The following is a 19,489-nucleotide window of genomic DNA, read 5'->3' as shown; positions in this document are numbered from 1 at the left end:
GCCCAGTGTCCCTGCAGGTTTTAGATGTGTCCTTGAACCAACACAGCTGATTTAAATGGCTAAATTAGCTCCTCAACATGTCTTGAAGTTCTCCAGAGGCCTGGTAATGAACTAATCATGTGATTCAGGTGTGTTGACCCAAGGTGAGATCTAAAACCTGCAGGACCCCGGCCCTCAGGGCCTGGAATTGCCCACCCCTGATCTATGGAATGTACTTAAATATACTGAGATAGTTTAGTTTTGTAAAAGTAAGGATGGATTTAGCTTTGTGGTTTTACGTGTAGCCAGTGAAAAAGTTCTTTAACCCTGCGTTCATGTTTAATGGCCACCAGTGTGACTGACAAGTCATTAACCAATAAGTATGCAGTTTTCACAGTTAAACCCACTCCTTAAAAAAATATCAAGATGAAGATGGTGAAAATTTTCATGGGAATGGGAATTCAGAATCTAATGGGTCATATGAGAATGAGTACAGTCTATTATACCATACTGAAATAAACATGTAAACTAAATAAGTAATTGCACACAGTGTTGTATTTATGGAGTCTGGCACATGTTAGATGAAAATTCATGAAATTTCATGTGTGCAGTTTTTTATTCATTATTGATTGAGCAGCATGGTGGTGTGGTGGTTAGCAGTGTTACCTTATAGCAGGAAAGTCCTGGGATTGAACATGGTCTGAGGCTTTTCTGGAGTTTGCAAGTTCTACCTGCGCCTGCTGGACCTCTGGCTTCCTCTCACAGTCCAAAGACTGTGAGGAAATTTAGAATAACTTAGGTTATTTTCAGTTGGCTGTAGAGTGGTGACTTGTTCGTGTTGTACCCTGCCTCTCACTAGCAACAGCTCAACAGCTGGGATAAGCTCAATTTCCTTCGTGACTCTGTGGACAGATGTTAAAAGCTTATCCAAAATTGACATGAGGTTTCTTTTATACTTATTTCACATATACTGTTTATAAATGATGGACATAACTCATGGTTGAAAAGTGAAACCAGTGTAGCCTGCATCCTTTGTAATGGTGAGATAGGGGTGATTCTTGTCACTGTAAAAGAACAACCAGGTAGTATAGAAGTCTATGGCAAAGAGCTCTCACTGTCCACCTTCCTGATGGGTTTATGGGCTCATTAGTTTCAAGTCATATGAATACAACAGGAAGTTTTATATTTTTTTACATTATGATAAATCATATGCCTATGAGCATACAGAGTGCCTTAGTTTCTCTGTCAGCGCAATTACGTCAGGTTTCCAGAAGTAAAAATTGTAAACGTGACCCGCTCATCTTCCCACTTCACAAACAAATTGGCAATATCACATCTTTTATACACAGTGAGTGCTATTACTGTTCTTATCTTCTGTGTCTTTCCATCGCATCCATAGATTTGGACTTCTTAAAGCAGAACTCCATCACAAGCAACAGCAGCATAAACTCAGATTTTTCCAGGTTTTTTTGGAAAAAAAAAGTAATAATGCTACGACTTTTAAAAAAAAACACAATTTTTATTTGTTATTTAACGGCAGATTCGTCAATACATTAATTATACATTAATGTATACAATTAATACATTGATTAAAAAAAATGATGATCAGGATAAAACTTTTGAACCCATAGATTTACATTTATATGTTCAAATACAAAATTAAGGAGTAAAATTATCACCAACTGAAGCTTTAAGCGTTTCAGGGGCACAGTCCAGCTTCCACAGTCATTATGATTCCACCAATGTGAGCAAACACAAATGTAATTTAGACACCAGAAATATTATTTCAATTCAGCAAAATAAATATACATAGTGGAATTTAATAAATGCTGCCAGTCTTGTACTTTTAAAAAAACTTTTAAACAGAACTCTCTCGGTGAATATATTTGCAGTATTAATTTCGGCATTATTTTCTTGTGCAGCTGTCGGCATGACAGTTACACAACTGTAACTGTCAATTTTCAGGAGCCTTGTTGAGCTTTTTTCATTCTTAGCTTTAACTGAAAGATAAAAAATCGTCCTCTTCAATGTTCCCTTTCTGGTTACAAAATGTGACAGTGATGCCAAGGGAAAGTTATCAATCACTGACAAATAATACGTGAACAACCAACAGGCAGAAACGTACGCTCGAAGAGTGAAAGTGAACATCTAGAACACTTCAGAGAGGCTCAAGCTGATGAGGGTGTAGCTTTTCATTTCAGGACGAAATAATGATGGAAATAGGCTCTCCTACGATTGATTTTTAACAGTGCAGATGCACACTGCACCAGCAGCACACACTGCAGCAAGGGCTGTAACTACTGTAGAGATGAAGAGGGGAACCATTATATACTGTAAGCGCACATTGAGCTGGAGAGTAACAATTAAGGAGTTTATTAATTCATCAGTTATCCCAGGCCACCCAGTGGAAACGGCTTATGCTCACAGACTGTGACAGGAATCTGTTTATTATCAGCATGTTAACTAATTAAGGTTCTCAGATGCCCATTAAACTTTATTAAGGTCCATAAACCAGTTGACTTGTGTAAGATCTATTAGGAGAGCACATGTAGGAATTTTGTTTTTTACGCTTTGAAATTTGAACGAGTGTATTTTAACACAAATCCAATTATCTGCAGGTTCAGAAACATATTTGTTTTCGAGTACTATGCGCTCTCACAGCACAATATCTGCAGTCGCCACTGATTCATTCTTAACACTTTCCTTGGTTGTGTGGAGGCACTCAGCATTTGGTTAAGGTCAGGGAGAGATTATGGTCTTTGTTCACGATAGAAAAAGGCAACAGAGACATGAAGCACGATTTACTTTATTCACATTTGACCAAAGCCATAATCTTTCCCTTACTGCAGTATCTAATTTCTTTTTTTTTTTTTCTATTTTGTTCTTATTTTCTTTTTTGCCCTGTGGGCAGAAAAACTAACACACTGTAAACATAACACTGACCTATGCCGTCATCGTAGTTGATTTCGTGAGCTTTTTGGCACACAGTTGCCAGTTAATTGAACAATTGAGCAAATCGAGAGCAGCACTAGTCCTCATTTAAAGTCATGCTTCTGATCACCTGACATATTTAAGTCTACCATCTTTCTTGCTTTTTGCTCTGCTTTGGTTCTCCATTAACTCTGGGTTAGCAGTGGTGCCTTGACGCATTGGATGAGGCAAAACTGTACAGCTTGATTATGCTATTATGTTATCTTGACTATTTAGCATGGTCAACTTAACAAACATTTACTTTAAAAAAAAAAAGTCCTTTATTTAAAATTCAAATAAAAGACAAAAAATAAAGGCATAGAGTTGGTTCGGGATACCAGGATCTCCTACAGGACAGAATAGGGAGTGTTTTTGACCATGAAGCCTTTCTTGTAAAGGCAACCGGCCAGAAACTTCCATCACAAGATATAAGAAGTTACACACAGGGCACAACAAAAGGCCCAGGCAGCAGAGGATTTCTGCGCCTTCTGAGATCTGCGCGGTAATCACAGGAAGAGTGATGGAAAGCTGAAGCAATCAACCGCCACCTCGGCTGCACACTGCTGAAAGCAGATTGGTTGGGAGAGCCTTGGAGACAAAAGCAGCTGAAAGCAATCATTAATGGTCTTTCTGCTGACTCACCTAAAGAAACCTTTAAGGACTTTTACTTCTTCCTATTGTTGACTAAAAGCTCTCGTTTCTTAATTTAAGCTTGTGCTGAAATAAACAGCACAAAACTTTTGGCTTCTACAGAGGGTCAAAAGCAAAATACCACCAAACAAAACGAGAGTTTCACAGCAAAACGATTAATGCAAAAGAATTGTTTTATTAGATTTATTAGATAGAAAGCCAAATTCCTACCTAAAATAAGTCTGACTTCCTGGCGTAACTGAACACGGAGAAGAAAGTGTCCTATTAAAACAGTTGGCATGAATCATATTTCCCTGACAAAGGTGTTCCAAACGAGAGTTTTGTTTTATTCTGTTTTCGCTTGTTGATCGATTAAGTTTAGGTACCAAAACTCGGTTAGGTATAGAAAAACATCATGGTTTCACTTTTAAACAAGCTCCTGTGACCTGATGCGTCACTACACCAAAGAACACCCTGTACTTATCTCACAACTCGAGCGTCAATGTGCCAGGAATGAGATCCGACTGAAAGCAGACACCTCACATTTTCTTTGTGTGTCCTTTCAATCGGTTTGTTTTTGTTTATTTGTACGTTTTGTGCTCATTTTGTATCTTTTTGTGCTACTGTGGTTTTGTGCATGTCTTTGTGGATCATTTGATCTTTTTATCTTCATGGTAATTTAAAGCCCTTTGTGGTAATTTTCTGTGTTCGTGGGCCTCGTTTAGTAAAATTCTGAAGGTTAAGCCTACGAGGTGTTGTGGCTTGTGGCCACTTCAGCAATTTTTAAATCAATTTTAAATTACTTTGTTTGATTAAGGAATTTCCAATAGCATTGTTTTAGGCAATCGGTGACCTACATTACTGCTATCCCTCACGTATCCTGGAACAATTAGCTCCAGAAAAGACATTCCCCATTACTTAGCAATACAAATACTTGGTTGATGACAAGCTACACAGGTAACAGGCGTACGGTTTACTCTCAAAAGGCAGATGTCTTTGAATGCAACCGTTGTCATGGGAAAAAACATCAGTATGCTAAACATATTCCGACAAGTGAAAGTCTGAAAAGTACTTTTGAGATGTTTTAGTGTTCCTCTCTGAGGCTGCTTGAGTGACAGGAACATACAGTAGCGATAGGGAACATTTCAAGTCTCTCTTTCATCTGGACGGGGACACAGCACTTCCAGCGAACGTGAACCATTTCCAAAGTCCTATTTTCCTCTCTATGTTGGGATCCATTTCCATCTATCATTTTTCAACATTTTGGCAAGATCCAACTGATGCAGCAGCAATGTTTTGATTATACTGTGACAACACATTATGAAGAAGTCAGTAAGCTTACAATCTTCTTTTCTTTTTTTTTTCTTTTTTCTTTTCTTTTTCTTTTTTACAGAGGGAACACAAGAAAGCCAGAAAACGTTGAGTATTGCCATCCACCGACTAGGTTTCCTTTCTCCAGCTTAAGGTAGACTTTGTCCTCTTTTTCAAGATAGAGCAGAACTCCATTAGTGGCTGCCTCACGAGTTACATCTTTGTCACCCGCAAAGGCAGAGATGACTGGTTTCCCATTCAACATCAAGTTCACCTGGATGATCCAACAGAAGTAACAATTAGCAAGAGTACAGCAGGAAAAACGGAATCTAAGATGTGGGTCAGCATAGTTTATTTCTTATTTGTAATTATGTCACTTGACCTCTTACATGGAGACGGTAATGTTAAACCCACTATACAAACACTTAAGTGCACTTACTGTGTACAGAGTGGAAGAGGGAGGAATATAAAGTCTTTTCTCCTTTTTTTTTAACCCCTTTTGGAGCAGTGAGTTTTTTAAAGGCAACATTGAGATGTACATGAGATTATATCTGCATGTGTTTTATAAGGTAGCTACAGTGGCTAACAAACAGTGCAAAATTGACTTTAGGAGCACTTCGCCTTTTGGATCGCTTTATCCTCTAATGTTTTTAGCACCCCGTCATGTGTCAATCGGAGTATCATTTTTGTGTTAATGGTAGTTGCTGCAACCATCAAGGAACTGTTGCAAAGTTAAATAAAGTTAACTTTATTCAAAAGCTGACTTTCTTCTAGAGTTTAGCTCGGGACTGGTCTGCTTTGCACTGACAGCAGTTCTTTCACCAATTATCACTCAATGCCACTGAATGTCACTGATTGTCTGTGGTCTATCGTCTTTAAATATGAAGATGCTAATTATGGCAGATGTATGCTGATTAGTGAGATTAGAGGGCTACCTGCATATTACACCTACAGGAGCGGCTCAGCCCTGGAAACCCATGCCACGAAGCTCCCGGCAGATTTTAATGCCAGACGAGGTTTGAAACTCTGCAGTTACTGAGTCAGTGTGTTGGTGGCTTTTAGGCACCATTATAACTCAGCCATTTAAATGGTTTGCTGTGATTCCTAAATGCTTCCAGTTTTTAATAATGCCACTTAAAGCTGATTGTGGAATATAACATCAAGCGAATTGGTTACAGATGTGCTCATAGACACATGAATTTTGCCTATCAGAATCCTCCAAAAAAAGCAAAATTGTTATCGCACCAAAGAAAATCATGTGTGCTGATGGGGATAAAATCTCTCTCCATCATAATACTTTAATGGAGGAATCACTAGGTGAGATAGTGTGATCCAGATTAACCTAAAATCAGAATTTGACAGCAAATTACTTATTAAGAAGCTTCAAACTGAGCCAATACAAAGGCTCATGATACTAATGAAACAAATGCACTGACATGGGAATGTAGCACGTGTATCTGAGAAACCCAAGAGCAGCAATGATGCATATCACCAACTACTGTGCGTTAGTTCTTTTTTTTTTTTCACTTTAGCTACTTAATATTCTTTTCAAGGCGGATGAACTTTGGCGTTTGTACAATTAAATATTTGCAGAGGTAATTGTATTGTAAGCCATTATATTTCAACGTGGTCATTTTAAATTCAAATGAAATTCTTGTTAGTTAGTCACTGAAAATATAACCTTGGCGTCGAGCAGGTTTATTCAAACCTTTAACCTAACACATTTTTTCAAGTCATATCAGTATGAGGTGTTTGTGCTTTTTGTTTAATGTGTGTGGGTGTGGAAATGCGGTGGTGGTGATTCATGGAATAAAACAATTAATCCAATCAATGAGGTTTTGATAATGAGACAGCTTTTTTTTTTTCAAATGTCGCTGAATGTTTTCTATTGCAGATTACATGCAAAAATCTATTAAATAAATAAGTAAATAGAAATAATTATCTTAAAATATTCTGGGTAAAGAATGAAGCTGAATTTTAGGTCCACCTTGCCTTCATTAGTAGTTGTTCGTAGTATTAGTTGGTGCCAGTGCTTTTCTATTGAGATTTTGTGTGAGGGGATTTGGAGTCAGTGGTAGTGTCCAAATAATAAATTGGAATAATAATGCAATTCATTGTTTTCCCTTTTCCAGAAGTAAGGTGTGCTTACCTGCGCAAATAATTTCTTTATTGTCCCAGAGAAAGATATTTTGTCCCAGCCAGACACTGAAATGGGGTTTTACAATTGAGTCAACTGCACAGATGTGTAAAATGAACATAAAGTGATACCTGTATGGTTTGGCTCTGGTACACTTTAATCACGTGGAAGTTAAAACTGTAGACTCCTTTCCTCGGGGACAGAAATACTGATTCAAATGTGAAGTAGTTTCCTATATTCACAAGAACCTGTGAAAGGAGGGGGGGAAACAAAGAATGCGACAAAGGTGTTTATATACTCAGCTCTTCAATAAAGGTTTTAATTTCAAATGGGCTTTGGGATTAAATATTTAAATAGGACATCAGCCAAGCGCACTTCACTGTTGTGGCTACCAGGTCGCTTTCCTGATCAGACACAAAGTGAGTGTGACACACTTCAAAAAACATTTAATCCAGGCTTCCTTCTCGAGAGACCTAAACCTAGCAAGTGAATTTCCAACTCCACAAAAAAACAAGTGATGCGTAAACTAGATGATAGCTGGAACCCAACAACAGATTTTATAGATTAATTCCACTTTACAGCAACAAAAACAAGAGAATTTCTTTTGTTCAGGTTTAAAGTGACTGAGAAACTACTTCTAATATGATACATACAGTAGAAATAACATTGACTACTTCTGTATGTTAAAAACAATTCAAAATGAACACACTGGTATATGAAGGAGATATTTTCATCCTACATTAATATAAACATAGAATATTTAAAATAATATGGAATGTGAACTTGACTGGGTTATCGCTGTAGGCATGAAAGGCTCCTGCAGAATCTCATACACTTGAATTCCACCTGTTAAGACTCAGCCAGGACCTTTGACATGGGTTGCTTTCATGGCAACAGCATGCATGATCCACACCAATCATATCTCTGGTAGTGCAGTATGACACCAAAAGATCACGTTATGTAATGTCATGTAAATGAGAGGGCAGAGGATCAGTTGTGTGATATGGTTACCAACACCTTACACTGCCCACCGATGCATGACTAATCGAGTTCTTGTTGTTTTCGCTGCTGCTTGATTTGTTTGGGTGTATTTATGTAGGTGAATGTGTGTGGATGGCGCGCGTAGTCGAGTGCGCGCGTGCGTGGCGGGGGTAGCTTGAGGCAAAATGATGGGTGCGTGTTCAGGCTCTGCAGGATGCCCGCCCTCAAACATAATCCAGTCACTTTCAAACCTGCTCGCGTGTGATTATGTGCACTTGAACAGTGTCCACATGCCAACCGATGCCAACAGAAACCAGCTTCAAACTAAACTGAGCTGCAGCTATACTTAAAGCTGCAAACATGTTCTGTCAAAGTCAAAACTGGGCTTAAAGATAAATATTTGTACTAAAACAATAGACCCAAGTACCTTCGTTCATTGGGAAATTTTATGGGAAAGACAGGAAAGATTTGGAAAGTGCTATTAATATATATTTAACCACTTTTGTCATTAGTGTTGTTCATTAAAAAAATAAAAACAAAAAAACGGTCCTAACCTGATCGAAGTAGATTATTCTTGTTTTGTTGCTCATTTCCGACGGTTCGTGGTTGTTGCTCCGGACTGCAGAGAAAGCCACCTTGGAGTTGGCGGCGCGCACCGAGATGCCGAGCGGAGAGGATGAAGCCTTCCAGTCCGTTGTCGGATTAGAGTCGCAGACCACGAGACATTTGCCCTCCAGGACGATCGGTTCCGTGTCATTCTGAGCTCTCACAACCTCAGAGATCACAGTCCAGCTGAGCATCAGTAGGAGTGAAGTAACCATGGCTCTTCTCTGTCTGTGACAACTGTGGCAGCGCAGATTCAGAGACAGTCTCCTGCACCACACAAGTTTCCGTGTCCCTCCACTGCTCTCCCCCGCTGCAGACGCGTCTGACGCTGTAAAATTCGCTTACTGGATCCAAAGATATGCCATATCCAAGTGAAACACAAACAAAAAAGCAGAATCCCTTTAAAGTCTAAATCTTCCCCCACAAAAAAAAAAAATGAAAAACACGAAAATCACCGATTGTTTTCTATGCGTCTCATTTTCAGGTAGACTTTATTAAAAGCTCGTGGATCAGAAAAAAGTAGACCATCCAGTGCGTGACGGGATCAGTCGATAAATCGTCCATAGCCTTCACTCCCACTCCAAATAACACGTCTGACAATATCTGTTCCCGCAGTGATATGCTGCTTGTGTGCGCGCCCAGCCATCCACTTTACGCACGCACGTGTGCTAGAAGTTATAATTAACGGTCGCTGCGTAAATTCCCTAAAGCTTTCATTCCTCTATTTCCTCATTAAATAACCACAAAGCAAAGTATACATTCAAGAAATGACTGTATTAATGATGAAAATTGATCAGACACTGAACATATATTGATAGTTCCTCCGGTCCTTTCCTCTGATCCAGAAACAAACTCCTTAAATAATTATCCCCAAACATATTTCTGATGATTTCACAGTTTTAAATTACTCTGTGATGGAAGTACATCGCTGCATCTGTCACCAAGCAGGAGTTTCACTTCCCTGGTATCTTTCTGTCCACTCCGGCTGCAGGTTTCACTGTAATGTGGTGACTCATCATAATCTCATTGCACAGGTGGGCTGAATTTGACTCATGGTACTATGATCTTTCACATAAGTCACTGATGGGACTTTTATGTTGTTCTTGTCTTCACTACTTGCAGCTTTAAAATAAAAATAAAAATATATATTTAAAAAATTCAACACGCAAAAACATTCCACACCTACTGTAGGGTGGCTGTAGCTCAGGAGGTAGAGCAGGTCACCTACTGATCGGAAGGTTGGTGGTTCGATCCTTGGCTCCTCCAGTCTGCATGTCAAGTATCCTTGGGCAAGATACTAACCCCAAGTTGCTCTCCGATGCATCCATCGGAGTATGAATGTGTGTGAATGTAGTTAAATATAGCACTAAGTATAGATAAAGTGCTTGTGAGAATGGGTGTGATTGGGTGAATGTGGCATGTTGTATAGAGCGCTTTGAGTGCTCCGAGAGAGCAGAAAAGCGCTATATAAGAATCAGTCCATTTACCATTTACTTACAGACCTCTACTTTAATTTCACTAATTTCACCTGCATCTCTTGTGAGCTGAATGGCTGTTTTGATTTGGTATAACAGGATTTGGGCTTCATACATTTATCACTCATCATCATCTGATGTAAAATTGTACTTGTCTGTCTTTGTATGCTGCATTAAATCAACAAGACACCCAAAGTGTCCTGAGAGAATATTGACAAGAGATTAGAGATGTGAGCACGTCACCTCTGTCCTTGTGTCACTATATGCTCTCCATAAAAAAGCAGATCAATTTTAACGTCCTTCCTCTGACTTACAAAGTGTTACATGGCCTGTCTCCTTCAGTTTTAATTGAGCTTGCTGCACCTTAAAAGTCAACAATAAATAGCTTAGAGTTTCAGTTAGTTTCAAATTTTTCTGAGGAGAGGGTTCATAATTCAAGTCAGGCTTTGCAAACCGATTCATTTAGCTACATGGATAAAGTACTATACAGAAAATGAATCAGTTGAGACCATTACAGACAGTAGCCTTGCAATATACCACAGTGCAATTGCTAGATAGTGAAAGCTGTAGACAGTGCCGTTAAACTAAAATAAGCCTGAATTCTAAAAAGCACATTTGGTGTTAGGCTTTCATTTGCTTTATCATTAAATCCTCGCTTATGAAAGCCGCTTTTTGATCTTTGTGGCTGAACAATGAGAGATCACAAGGTTGCACTGTTAAAAATGATTAAATGGTAAAATCAAGCAAGCATCCAACAACCAAATGGAGCTGAACCCTGACAAATCAGCCCGCTCTAATAGACAATATGGTGACAAGTGTTTAACATATTAATGATGCTTAAAAACAGAACATGCTGAGAGCTTGTCATTAACAGATTTCAGGTGCAATGCACATGGAAAAAAGCTGATATTCATAATATTTGTTCTGCCAATGGAACAAATGGAAAAAAAATATGATCTGGTTTTGTCAAAAGAGCATGGTGACACAGTCTGTGGGTTTTATTTTAAAATCTGAAAACGGACTGAAATATTTGCTGTCTGGACTGAAAGCTGTAGATCTGTGAATGCAGATGAATCTGTCTTTACCTGTCAGGCATTTGGGGCATCAGTCCATTTGACAACCTGAGGACATCACTACCCTAACCTGAGTAGTAGCTGCCATTGTGTGAGATTTGTGTCATCACCAAGCTCTGACAAATGGTTGCGTGCCAAATGTCGTGCATGTCAATATGTTTCCATGGCAATGGAGTTTGCAGAGCTGGGAGAGGATGGCTTGTAATGTGCTAAGAACCACTTTCCTTTGAAATTTTTCACTAGGCAGCAAAGTTGTCCAGATTTTCTGTTGACAGACCGAGACTCCAACTTTAGCCATTAATACCTGAAGTGAATTTATGAATTAAAAGGAGCTTCGGGTTACTTTAGCATGATGAAAATTTTAATAAAGAGCTGTGAAATACAACTCCAGTGTATCATATTATGAAGAAAACATCGTTTGGTCTCTGGAGGCATTGTCCAATATTTCAGGGCTTCCGGTCTATCAGCAGGATATTTGGGCAAATGATTTGTGTTTTAACCAACAGTCACTGTTAACAAATGTAGATGCATTATGAAAAAAGCACTTATTAAAATAAAGCTTCATTAGCCTTGTAAGGAACAGGACTCCCTTACTATATTTATTTATATTATATTATCTGTATAGCACTTTAGAGCACACCTTTCACTTTATTAAAAGCACCTTATCAAGTACTGCACTTTAAGCATGGATTTGCACACAAGAAGTTTAAATATTTATTGACTATTTATTGGGAATTTTAAAATCAGTTGGTAGCCTTATTTCAGATCCTGCACAGCTGCTCCTCATCAAGGAATGTGGTGGTTGTCTGTCAGAAGAGAAGAATGGTGATTGAGATTGTGATTAAGGTTTATTAGTAAGGAAAACTAATGCAAATGTGCGTGTGAAATCTAGGAATAAAAGTGGTGCAAATAAGTGTTTGTAAGATGATGATTACTCACCTTTCTTGCCTGTGTCCTCTTCAAGGTGTTTGGGCAAATGTGTCCCTGGGGGTCCAGACACCATTTAAAGGTTCCGGTAGAGCCCATTGGTAAAGAGAGTGTGGTGAATCTTGTTGTGCTTGGGTTTCTGGGTTTTTATAATACTGGGTTTGGTGTAACATTAAAGTGTAAACTATTTATTAATATGAAAATGTGAAATGTATTTATTCTTATTGATATATTGTATACTGTGGTGGAAGGTTGGGATTTAAGAATTTACCTGAGAGTGGAATAATGGTTAATCTGTGACAGCTGAACATATTTAAGGCTGCCAGTTGTCATTAGAGGGGAATTTTGTGCTGTGAAGAAGCTCGATGAGTTAATTGTTGTAAGGAAAGCTGTATAGAAAATAAATGCTTTTTTGTTCCACTACACTTGCCTTGGTCCATCTCACTGTGTTTCCAGCCGCTAAGGGCCGCCCTGTTACAAGCCTTCTTAAACATGTTTGGTCAACTCAGAGTATAAACAGAAACCAGAAAACTTTCTGTACTCCGTTGCTCAGTTCTAAATATTCGTATGCAGATGTCTTTTTATAGAGATTATGAAAAAAGCAACTGCAGATACAAATGATCAGCATAAAGTCAGAAAATGTGCTGTGTATAGTCAAGCTTCAGTGAGCTAAATATTCAAAGTACATCTGTGCATGTGAATGTTGTAAAAATCTCATTTCATGCTACTTTCTCCCCAAACTATTATTAATAAAAATACAAATACTGAATGTCAGAGATGGATCAGCTGCCTAGGTGCCATATTTTTTTTTTAAATTTAATTTAATCTTTATGTAATTTTAATTTAAAGTAATAGGTCTCTATTTTTATGTCAAAAAATAAAGATTTGATGAAAGTGCATACTCTCATCTTTAATTCAAGCGGATTAACCCTTTAAAGCCAAGCATATCATATTTGATACAGTTTTGATAGTTTTTGAGACTTCTGCATCATCAAAAAATGATATAAATTTGACATATTTTTAATAGCTAAATTGCTTAAATATGGTTAATGTAGCAAATGTGATACAAATTAAAACTCATATATGCAGATTAAAATTTGATATATTTTGTCTAAAGGTTCAACAAACACTCCATTATGAAAAAATTAAAGATTTCTGGCAGTTATTCCATGGTTCAAGTTTTAAAGGGTTAACATAAGATTTTCATTGGGAATGACCAATGGATGAACAGGATTGGAAATGAGTATGTCAGAGGGTCAGCTCAGGTTAAGCAGTTTGGAAACAAAGTTAAAGGAAAAGCTGAGACGGGCAGTGCATATATTAGATAAAGGATGATTAGATAAAGGCAGATTACACAGAAGATGTAGTGCAGGAGGACACACAGACGGTTGGTATGACAAAAGGAGGATGAGGTCAGATGGAGTCAGCTGATCTGCTGCAGCGAAGGAAGAAACTGCATTTATTAGAACCTCTAAAAATTGGGAACTGTGTTTATAAATGACTGTAGTTCTGAAACAGCAGTGATGTTTCTGCAGAAAGCCTTGTATGCCTTTTCAATTCTTAATAAAGGATTGAAACGAATAATGGCACTGGCATCAATAAAATCCTATCCATATCCGCCTCCTTTTTATTCCATTAAGAATTTATGCAAAGGACATAAAAAAGCAAACAAACAAAAAAGAAAACCTCTCTGGGCTAATGATTTTGTTGGCTGCTTACTAAAGGAGACCTGTTGGCTTGTTTGTTAATGGAATTTCGAGTTCACACAGTTTATTAAAAATAAGCCGATGTGTTATTGTCTCATAAGTGTCCTCAAAGCGCCCCTTGTTTATGAAGCTGTTTACACATTGTGAAACAAAAATGTCGGTGACACACAGTTAACGAGTTACAGTAGCTTCCTGTAGTTTGCACTCTCCATTCCCACATTAACACTGTCAGGTAACTTGAGTGACTTTGAGTGGGCCTGTATCTAGAAGTAAATGTTCAATATGTTTCTTTCTTGCAATGCCACATGACTCACAGTTGGATCACTTCGATAGTTTGGATCGGCATGAAAAGTCTCCTGGTTAAATGATCACAGAATATATCTACTTCTTTAAATAAAAAAGCCAAAGGTAAAGTCTTCACGTAAACATCCAGTCACCGAGCTTAAAGCTGAAGCTATCTTTGCGCAGGCTGTGTACACAAGTGACTGTGTGGATGTTCTCTCAGAGATTTGTGTTCGAAACGTCTGTGTCACCTCTCCAGTGTGAATTATTTGAATTAGAATTTTTCTATTTATGAGAAGTGGAACTCATGATTGCTCTCATAATCCTTCTTTCACTTTCTCGCCACGATGATTTCTAAATTATTTTCGAGAAAATGAATTATTGTATATTTTGTTGGATATCCACGAGAAATCTTTTCAAGTGTCTCTGCCAGCGGAACAAAACCAAGTCCTCCAAGGTCAAGAGACTCAAGGCCCTTTCTTTGTTCGCTGGGACATAATTGTAAATTTGATTGAAGAAGCATTTGAATGTGTAAATGTTGTGGAAAAAGAATAAATTTTTCGGAAATAACTGTATACAGCCTTTGTCATGTTTGGAGGGGGGGGATCACCAGCAGCTATTAGAGTACCTGGGTCTGACCTTGCTGTTCCCATCAGTAGTGACGGCCGTGCTCCTGCTGTGAAAAGCCCTTCACAATGGAGCACACATAACATTATCTCAAACGTGTCATGTTGTAAATCGGTGTCAGGCAGAGATGAACTTTAGTAATTCAGTGTTAGAAAAACCTGACGAATCTAAAACACTTTTCATCAGTTTCAGCAGACCACGGTGCAACTAAACTCGCCCTAAAGATGAGAAGATGTCTCTACAAAGGCTTAACCCTGTAAGACCCAGCCATCAAAAAATAGCCAGAAAATTCAGATTTTTTGTAACTGAGATGTTTATTAACCCTTGTCTTTACGCATGCTCAATCATCCAGGTAAGTAAATCCCAAAAGGTTGATTCTGTTCATCTGGATGTAGCGTTTTCAGTGGGAGAAACGTTTCGTCATTTTTTTGTATCGCATTTGATACATTGGGTGTTTTTTGGCAATTTTTTGTTAACAACAATGTTAATTTTAGTCCAAAAAAGAGTTTTGTCCATAACATTGTGAAATTATGGCAAGTATATATATTGTTGATGAGATAGAGGTCTCAGAAACTCATGTAGCAAATATGATAGAAATGGTATTATAGGGTTAAATCACATTAATATTTTACCTGTCCCTTACAGCAATTGTTTCCTTTTTAACAAATGCTGTCTATAGGGGACTTAAATTGTCACATTATCAGACATGGAAAAAGTCCCACCAGTGGGTCTGAATTTAAGCTACTGTATTGACACTTCTGAACAGCCCTGTCGCACACAAGGAACCACTTTGTTACTCTTCAGAAAAGTTCATGTTCATTTGTCATTGTATATGATATAAAACTAATTAAGCATAAATATGCCACTTTTCAAAGTAATAAAATAGAGAGCAGGCCAGAGGCGATCAGGGATATGAGCTGTCAGTCACTAACAGAGGCCGCCTGGGTCTGTCAGCGATCTTTTAACTTTTGTCTAAGGATATTTTTCTGGGGTTGTATCAACAATTTAGGAGTATATGTCTCCAAATCAATATCAGCCAGACACACTATTCAGCGCTCTTTTGAGTCTTGAACCTTGTAAACTTAAAAGGTAGCAGCGAAATGTCTTCAGGTTGCTCCTTCGTGGAGAAGTGGGATGCTATTATCAACCTGGATTTTCAGGTGTGTGGGGTTTTTTTTAACATGCAGAAAAAAACAACAACTCTGAAACCACTTATTGTTATCAAAGTGTGATTAACTGCACGGCATGTATCTCTCGATCATTAGCAGGCATTTGTTTAGGCCGTGTGACTCAAGAGTGCCTGCCTCGTGTGCTTTCATTGGACACAACAATTTTTGGGTAAAAATAACTTTGATCAGCAGTGATGCCTGCTGCTTAATCATTATAAAAACCCAACCCTATAATCGCAGTTTTTGTCCCTCTTGGTGCAGAACAAGAACCTTTTAACACCACAGTGAAATTATTGTTATTACCATTTGCACAGACCTAGTTTCTGTGTTTTTTTTTAATGTTAACCTTTCTTTCAGGTGTATTTAGGTAGCAGAAATTCTTTAAAAAACTATATTGCACTTAGCTGTTAAAGCCCCATCATGTTGGATGTGTGTGTGTTATGACTTACAGAGTAAATGCTTAAATAACCCAAGAAACAAACTAAATGACATTGCACGATTGAAGTCTATGACAAAAATGACCCTGCTTCTCACTTTGTGACAACAGTAAGGCTTCTCTGATAGGTTCACGTTGTCAATCACTGGCTTGAAGTCTTATTGACGTCAACAAGATTTCATTGCTGAAAGACCGACAATAATTCAGGCTAAACTTTAGGTATACTTTGTGAGTGTTCAGCTCAGAGTGTCCAGAGCCGTAAAATAATGACGATTTGTCAAGTCCCGCGGCGTTTCTGGGGAACACAAAAGGTGGACGCGGCCGCATTCTTATGCTACGCGTCGGGTTATGGATGAAATCCAGTAGAATGACGCTCCCATGGTTAATCACGTGTATTCCAACCCTAACCCTAACCTTATCCCTAGCCTTACCAGCACTTTAATAACGTTAGATAGTGTTTGCATGTTTCCTCATTTTTCTGATCTCGTAATATAGGGATGTGTTGGGTCCCCGGAAGCGTAATATATCGACGATTTGTCACCTAGCATAAAATTTTATGCTTTGGTAGTGAGAACGTGTTGGAGTGTCAAGTGTCTACTATATGCCAACACAGAGTCTCTCAGTTTCTTAGAACCACCCTTTCTATGAGCTTTAAAAAAAAAAATGTTTGTGCTTTCATAAACCATGACTCAGAACAGGAAGTCTGAGTCATGGTGGAATCTATCCACTGGCAGCACTGGAAGCCCAAACATTGGCCACAGTCCCCAGGGGCTAAGTTGTCAGGCAAAAGGGGATGGGTTATCAGATTAGTATGCCAGCAGACAGTTTTTAATCTCTTGATAAGAAAGGCTTGCACATAATCATAGCTTCCATCCTGATCTAAGACACACCTGTACTCTCCCTTGTTACTCTGATCTCACATCTCATTTTCCTCGCAATGTAAGCCCTTAAAACCTGTGGAGATAATTCTCAGAAGGTTTCTGATATAAGTGACACGTTTCACATTAGAAAGTCATTTGATCCAGTATTAACATAAAGTATTGATTAATGCAGCTTTAAAGTTTTAGGCAGGTACACAGAAGCCGCCGAGATGTGACCCTGAACAAGTTTACTTTTGGTCCAATGCGAATTTGTTTTATTCCCTCTGCTGCCAATTAAACAGGCGGCGTACTCAGACTCAACTTTCCCAAAATAGAACTGCGGTCCAACATGGCACCACAAAACAAATTTTCACAGCATGTGCCTCTGCTAACATTTTAAATGGATTTACACCATGTCACCGCAGCGCACAAACACGGAGGAAGTCACCGTGATCCAGTGGACAAACCTCTGTAACAATGCCGCCTCCTGTGGAAACAGTCAGAGGAGAGAAAGTAGGTCTGAGGGATTCAAGCAGTACAAACTACGGAGTCTGAAACAAATGTGAAGCTTTGTTTTCTGAAGGGAAACTGTTGCCAAATTGTTTGTTGTTGCAGCAGCAACAACAAAATGAATAATGAACACCTTCACACGAGCGCTGCTCGGGCTGTTAATGAACTTTCTCCACAGAAGTTCATAGGTGAAGAGTGCCTCGCTTAAACCAGGATTTAAGACTTATATATATTGTAAACAGAATTTAATTCTACGTCGCTGTGCAAAAGTCTTGAGCCACCTCATTTCTTTATACTTTGCTAAGAAAATGGGAAATAGGCCCGTGATTTAGGAAAACATGCGCAATCGTCTGTGTAAATATAGTGTGTAAGGTAAAAACAGATTGATTGAAAGTCAATATTTGGTATGACGACATTTATTCTTCAACATAGCCTGAACTCATTTAAACAAGCATTCTTTTAGTCTTCAGGAATAGTTATTCAAAGCTCTTATTTGGGTGTTGGCTGCTTTTGTTTTGTTCTCTGTCAAGATGACCCCACAGGTCTCTGGGGAGGTCAATACATGACTGATAGTGTGTAAGCTTTTCTGTCCATGTAGGTTTTCACTGTATTGGCGGTGTATTTAAGATCATTTGTCTAAGTAGGTTGGAAAGAAAAGCGTCTGGACTTCTTTAAGCTGCTTGAAGATGTTTCTGTCATGATCCTGGGTCCTGTTGACCCAGCGTTTTGTGTTTTCTGTTAGTGATTTTGGTTCTGTTCCTCCTGTTTAGTGTATTCTGTTCTGCCATCTATTCCTGTGTTAAGTCCACGTTTCCTAGTCTGTGTCTTTGCGTATGTGTGTTTCCTGTTTTATTGTGAAGGTCTGCGTCTCATGTGAGTGTTTTCAATTTGCCTCCCTAGTCTCGTCACGTTTATCACTCCCAGCTGTGTCCCCCACCTGTGTGTAATCTCCCTGTGTTCTCTGAGTGTTTTTAAGTCGTGTCTTCTGTCAGAGTCGTTGCTGGTTCGTCTGTGTTGTTTCCCCTCGGTCTCCCTGCGTCTCTCCATCCGTCTCTCTGTGTGTATTTCCCCGGACTTCCCTGCTTCCACGTTTCTGGTTTGTTTTGTTAGTTTGCACAGTTTAGGTTTTCTGTTACTGCTTCACCCGCGCCATTGCTGTTGTATTCCCTTTTGTAAATAAATACTCATCTGCACCTGAGCTGCCGCTTCCGGGTCCTAAATAACTACCACACGGCTTGCCCCGGCAGACCGTGACAGTTTCACCTCTCATCTGAGAAGCTTCTTCAGTTCTAGGGTCAAATGGTGGAGAGTCCTGGATTTAAGCCCTGTGGGAGTGTCCCCCCCAAGAGGAACAATGGACCCCCTAATGATCCTCTACCCAATCACAGCCCTGTGGGGGGGACACTTAAATCTGGATGATTGAGAACCTTAACAGACGTTTAAGATCATTGTTATGCTGAAAAATTAAGCTATTGTGACACTTCCCTCAGCCTTTTCTCCCTGTTTCCCTTCTTTAAAAATAGCTTCTGGAAAGCCACCCTTCCGCTGACACAGTTTCTGATGAGGCTTCATTAGACAGTAGATGGGTTGTAAGATTTTTCATGTTTCTTAAAAACATTATTTTCCATTGACAGTTATTTTAGGTCTGACTACTACTACTACTTTTGTCCAGATTCCTTCATTTCTTTAAACACACGAGGTACACCACATGAAATATAATTCAACCAAAGAAATGGGAAGAAACAGTGTATTAAATTAGTTCTTTGCTAAGTTGTTTATTTTTTAGACATAACACTCATTCATCCTTTGA

General features: G+C 38.7%; 1 protein-coding gene across 1 annotated transcript; it reads right to left on the bottom strand.

Annotated features, from left to right (window-relative positions):
* Positions 1-1,509: 1,509 nt before the first annotated feature.
* On the bottom strand, positions 1,510-9,214 carry cbln4 (cerebellin 4 precursor). Its single transcript, XM_006794021.2, has 3 exons — positions 8,563-9,214; positions 7,159-7,275; positions 1,510-5,164 (listed from the first exon to the last, which is right to left on the bottom strand). The coding sequence occupies exons 1-3, from the start codon at positions 8,827-8,829 to the stop codon at positions 4,967-4,969; spliced, it is 582 nt and encodes a 193-aa protein (XP_006794084.1). The 5' UTR covers positions 8,830-9,214; the 3' UTR covers positions 1,510-4,966.
* Between the last annotated feature and the right edge of the window lie 10,275 nt (positions 9,215-19,489).

The sequence above is a fragment of the Neolamprologus brichardi genome, chromosome 20 (assembly GCF_056152115.1).
Source record: "Neolamprologus brichardi isolate AB-2024 chromosome 20, ASM5615211v1, whole genome shotgun sequence".
NCBI classification, from domain to species: Eukaryota; Metazoa; Chordata; class Actinopteri; order Cichliformes; family Cichlidae; genus Neolamprologus; species Neolamprologus brichardi.
The sequence above is the reverse complement of the archived record's forward strand: the minus strand, read 5'-3'. Positions and strand labels throughout refer to the sequence as shown.